This window comes from Polyodon spathula, chromosome 6 (assembly GCF_017654505.1).
Source record: "Polyodon spathula isolate WHYD16114869_AA chromosome 6, ASM1765450v1, whole genome shotgun sequence".
NCBI lineage: Eukaryota > Metazoa > Chordata > Actinopteri > Acipenseriformes > Polyodontidae > Polyodon > Polyodon spathula.
Genome location: NC_054539.1, coordinates 17,180,317 through 17,185,952, shown reverse-complemented (window position 1 = coordinate 17,185,952; position 5,636 = coordinate 17,180,317). Strand labels below are relative to the sequence as shown.

At 34.5% G+C, this 5,636-nt stretch overlaps 1 protein-coding gene across 1 annotated transcript; it reads right to left on the bottom strand.

Moving 5' to 3' along the window:
• Window positions 1-1,396: 1,396 nt before the first annotated feature.
• Window positions 1,397-5,009, bottom strand: LOC121316933 (C-X-C chemokine receptor type 1-like). Its single transcript, XM_041252321.1, has 3 exons — window positions 4,939-5,009; window positions 4,486-4,531; window positions 1,397-3,397 (listed from the first exon to the last, which is right to left on the bottom strand). The coding sequence occupies exon 3, from the start codon at window positions 3,386-3,388 to the stop codon at window positions 2,381-2,383; it is 1,008 nt and encodes a 335-aa protein (XP_041108255.1). The 5' UTR covers window positions 3,389-3,397; window positions 4,486-4,531; window positions 4,939-5,009; the 3' UTR covers window positions 1,397-2,380.
• Window positions 5,010-5,636: the final 627 nt, after the last annotated feature.

Below are 5,636 nucleotides of genomic sequence, written 5' to 3'. Positions count from 1 at the left end.
ACAGCAATCGTGATGCAAGAACACTTGAATTTTTTTTTACTCCAGATAAAATGCCTGCTTTTGATAATTGTATTTTGTGTATAGCCATTGGCACATTTCATTTTGAAATCACTGTATATTAGGTGTAGATTTAAATTCATTTTTGTGGAACAGCATTCATTTATATAGATATATATTTAAATATGAAAGCACCAAGGTAAAAGAAACAACTAGATAAATTAGAGCAAAAAAAGAAGTCAGGCTTCAGTAGATTAAAAAAAACTTTGTACAGAAATTGAAAATGTTTCCTGTTCAAACACAAAAGTCATCACTTGTTTTTATCACTATCATCTACACACATCAATTAACATACAATATCAGGTATCTTCATCACCTGGCTGAACTGCTGATTTTATATATTCATGTTATTTTTTTTTTTAAATGTTTAATTATATATATATATTATTATATATCATATAATATATATAGATAGTATATCATATAGATATATATATATATATATATCAGGCATATCCAGGTTGGCATTGGCAATGTAATCTCATCTTCAATCATAGTATAAAACAAATACATTAAAAAAGTGCTAAAATGTACTTAATTGTCTTACAGGTGTAACGTCAATTTGTTACCGATAGCAAAATGTAACTATACACAATTTTTTTTGGTCTAGTCAAAACAATCCATCTTGGTAGTTATATAGAGAGTAGTTTAAAAAAAAAAAAAATTATAGGGCAGAACTAAAATCTAATTAACATTACTTAATTTCAAACATTATATATACACACACTAATATATATATATATATATATATATATATATATATATATATATATATATATACACACACACACACACACACACACACACATATATATACATACACATAATATATATTATACACACACACAATGTAAAAAGACTGCACCTCACCACAGTTCATTGCCCCTTTAAAAGCAGGACCCAGGACACAAATGGAAGTTTTAAAGCACTTGCATGTTATTTTTAATAAATACAACCAAAATCAACAAAACAAAAAACACCTAGCTCTGTTTTGAGCACTAACTAAACACAACTGGAACCTAACTATAAAACAGGACAGCTAGGCTGTTTGCCCGTTATAAAAACAAAACGCACAAAAAAGGTTTTCACACAGTACCTTTTTTTCACCTAATGGTTGAAAGCACCATCAACCGGGCCCTCCACACAGCAGCAGCCCTGAGCACTCTGGCTGCTTTCTTTAAATACCCTGCACTTGGCTCTAATTTACAATAACCACCAGGTGCGGGGGATAATTAATAATAAAACAGATGATTCTGCTGAGTGGCCAGTAGTAATAATAATAATAATAATAATAATAATAATAATAATAATAATAATAATAATAATAATAACGTGCTACCTTTGCAAAACAATTTTACAAATGTGTACTGGAGGTTTAACTGCTACACTTCCATGTAAATATTTTCAGTCAGTGTAAGGTGCATTTTTTCTTTTGCTTTTTTTAAATTTAACTCCATCTGTGGTTCATTACTGTTCGTTCACAGCAGCTACCTGTATTTAACATAAAACTAATTAGTTACATGTGGAGTAAAAGGTTAGTTTACTAAACACATACTTTCATATTCAAAAATACATACAATTTTAAATGCAATTATTCATTGTATTATTTCCTGGTAAAGCATATGCTTGGATTGAGAACTGCGATTGCTCAATCACTGTCTGTCCTGTGACATATGCACAAAAAATAGGATGATCGTGTTGCCTGGGGTGTGCACATATTCGCTTGTCGTATCACGTACGGTGTGGGACAGCCATATATACTAATTAACACAGATTTCACAGAAATTGAATAAGTGGTATTTAAGACCTACATGTCCTTAGATGAGCAAATACGGTTATGCCCTCAATCTGAAACTCACAGCAACTTTTGCTAAATAATGTTAATACAGCACTAAGTTTCATTGCAATTGGATAAGTGTTTTTTCCAGATAATATATGGAAAAATGTAAAGTGTGTCATACATACTAATTGTATTGGCCTTGCAAAGCTTCTCAAGAACCACTATATTTGTTTTAGCCTCTAGCATTCAGAATGAAGAAAGTAGCATCACTGAGGTACATTTGAAAGTATATATAGTGGACCTCAAAGGGAAAGTGCAAGTTATCCAGGTGAATGGGGTGATCTTAGAAAGTCAAATTTACAGTTAGAGCTGATTGTACAGTCTGAATTGCAACACTGCATGCTTGTAATCCTGCAGCACAGGTAACCCATGCTGTCCCAAGAGTTTCCTTGACCTGAAAATATGAAACAGCCCACCTGCAATACACAGGTGTTTCTAAGTATGCCAACATTTTTAAAAGCAAATAGCTTGCTCACACCTTCATTAGTTGCGAGTTGGAGAAATGTCTCCCAGTGAAAAGCTCTCAGAAACTTGTTCCCTTCTGAACCCTGTTCTCATAAGAATCCTAAAGAGATCCTGTCTGAACTTCTTCCAGATTATGGTGTACAAAATGGGGTTGATGCAGCAGTGTAGAAAGCACAGGATCCCGGTAATCAGCAGGGCAGCATCGATGTGAACCCGAACACTGCACGTCTCATTGATAATGTGCAACATCATTAAGGTGTCGACCAAGTTGACCAAGTTGTATGGACACCAAGCGATTATGAATACCAACAGCACTGCGAAGATGAGATGTTTTTTCTGGTTGTTTTCAGCCTGGGATGTTTGGGCTTGCTTCCTGAAGCAATTGTTTAAAAATAGGTCAAAGAATAAAATTACCAGAGGCACAAAAAAATTAACTGCAGGCCTAAAGATGCAGACGGGAACTTGCCACATCTCTATGTCTTCATGTCCTACATTCTCAGGGCAATACAGAATGTCACCTAGTGACATAGGGAAAACCTTCTGATAGAGCAGGTTGGACAGGGAAAGGTAGATTGCCACCAGCCAGACCAATGCACATACGACTCTATAGTTCATCAGGGTAATGGTGTCCACACGGATACACACTAACAGCAGGATTCCACTGTAGAAGTTCAACTGCTGCAGTGTCTGGCTCACTGAGTCACTGAAAATCCATTCAGAGCTACCATAGACTGCCCAGAAGGGCACTGTGAGGGCAAGAATAAGGTCAGCAAAAGCCAAGTTTACCAGGTACACGTCAGTAGGGGATATTGTCTGCTGCCTGTATCTAACCACCAGCACCACAATGGTGTTCCCTACTAGACTCAAGATGAACACTAGTGAGTAGAGACTCACCAGAACCTTACTGTTGATGCCAATAACTAAATCAAGGCAGGGAGAGGTGCTTGGATCGAAATCAAAATATGTGTTATTAAAGGTGAAATTTACAAAGAGATCCTCTAGATCACTGGAATCCAAACTCGGCATTTTGGCTTTCTGAAACAAAACACAAGAAGCACAGCTTTTTATTGCATCCAGGCTGATATTTGGATTCTACTCTTATGCTCAGCATTATCTGTCCTACCTCTGATTGTAAGTTATTTTAGTTTTAATGCACATCCCAGGGACATCTGTATTTTAGATATCTCCTAGATGTAAAGTCACATTCCTTTTGCACCCTTACCTTGTTAGCCAAAATTGCATATCATTAAAATGGCTTTGTTATTGTGGCACAGCATCCCAGGCAAGACAGGTCTGCACACTTTTAAGAAATCACAAATAACAAAGCAAACAAAACATAGGAACAAAACTTGACAAGTAAAACTCTTCAAAATAAACACAATAACCCACTTAAGCTATCTCGCTATCTCGCTATCTCTCTCCTCTCTCCTCTCTCTTCTCTCCTACAAACTGCTTTTGTTGCCTTTTATATCATGTGGCCAGGGGCATTCAATTGATCAACCACATTCCACACATTCCATTCACTTCATTCCATATATTCTGCATTTAATAGGAAATTCAATCTCATTAAATTGGTTAATTTCAGGTGACAATTAAGCTATATCAAGAACGACTTACTGCAGTTGCTACAGTAAATAAAGTCAGAGCAGGTATTAATGGGCGGTGAATATGTTTTTATTTGCTCGCAAACAAACTTTATTGACAGCACAGACATCACAGAAGAACATTAAGTAGGTAAACAGTGTCAAGCATTCCCAAACTTTTGGATTTTGGTACTTTGGTATTTGGATATGTGGCAGAGCAGAAGGAAGCCCTGCACAGGATAATAGAGGGCAGGGCAAAGCCCTGCATATTAATAAAATGTGTTGTTTATGTTTAAGAACGGATGACTGTATTATGATTTATGGATTTTGTGTTTCGTTAGAAAACAATGCATTGTTAGGTCGTATTTGCCAGACAGCTCTTAAGAATGTGGCTGGTGCTGTTTATTGAATTATTGTTTGAGTGTTTGTAATTTAGTCATATGTGTATAAGTTTGTGAGTGTTGTTTTTGTAAAAATATTTATTTTTATTTTGTCGCAATAAAAACAGAGCAAAAACGCGCCTTTCATCTGAGTACCTACCTGTTGTCTGTCAGCTTCTGGTTTGGGTACGTCACCCTTGGCTAACCTGTCACAGGATATATAATGCTTAATTTCAACAGTAATCAAAAAGCTTTTTTTTGTTTGTTTGTTTTTTGTAAAAATACATGAAAATAAATCACTTATAGAAAGTAATGGGTTTTATATTTGTATTCAATCCAATTGTTTAAACAAGGTCAAACAGACAGATATCTTGTTTTTAAGTGCCTGTTTACACAATTCTGTAGAGGGCTCCTTCCTTTCCTAAGCTGTTCTCACAAACATGTTCAAATAACAATCTACTATGAAAATCTATAACCACGTTCCATTACATTTTTGGACTGCAATACACAAGCATTAACAACTCATACACATTGTACTCTTGACACTAAATAGGTTACCATATTTAATATAGCACATTATATCATTATAAAATTGAGAATGTAGAAATATTACCTGAAATTTCCTTTAGAAACATTAAAGAGGACTGGCACCAGACAACGTTTTATTTATTTATAGTTAAAGAAATGTGTCTTTTTACTAGTGCCTTATAGGGGTGTGGTTATCATAAGATAACCAAACCACATAAGTTGTTGTGCCTTATTGATAAATTAATCCACACCCCCAGCTTTAACCTTTATCAGAATTTTAGTTTAGCCATGAGTGTTTGACAGGGATAACATCTTACTTTTCAGAAATATTACATTTCTTACTTGTTTGATATCATGTTATTTTTGTTCTCTCTCAATTTCTATTGATGCTTACACTTAGGTCTATATGTACCAGGAGTTATTAACTAATCTTTTTCAACCACATGGTCTGCTTCTGCAAGGACTCCTAAATATGAAATGTCTGAAGTAAGTAAGTAAATGGAAACTAGCTATCCAAAAACCCAGTTTCAACAATAGTGAATGCTAGAGAACACACATAGTATGATTTTAAATAAGTGAGGCATTAAATATTATGAAAATGTAGATTTTACAAAATACCCATTTAACCATTGGACCATAAATTATATTTTGTAACAAAACACTCAACACATTCACAGATATATTCAAGTAACAAGTTCCAGGAATGTAAATATTTTTTTTTAATATAAGGACCTGTGTTAAATTCTCAATAAAGTAAACTAGTCACATATATTTACAAGTGGA

Excerpts from the sequence above, each read along its gene's own strand:
- LOC121316933 (XM_041252321.1), bottom strand. The coding sequence starts at position 3,388 with ATGCCGAGTTTGGATTCCAGTGATCTAGAGGATCTCTTTGTAAATTTC.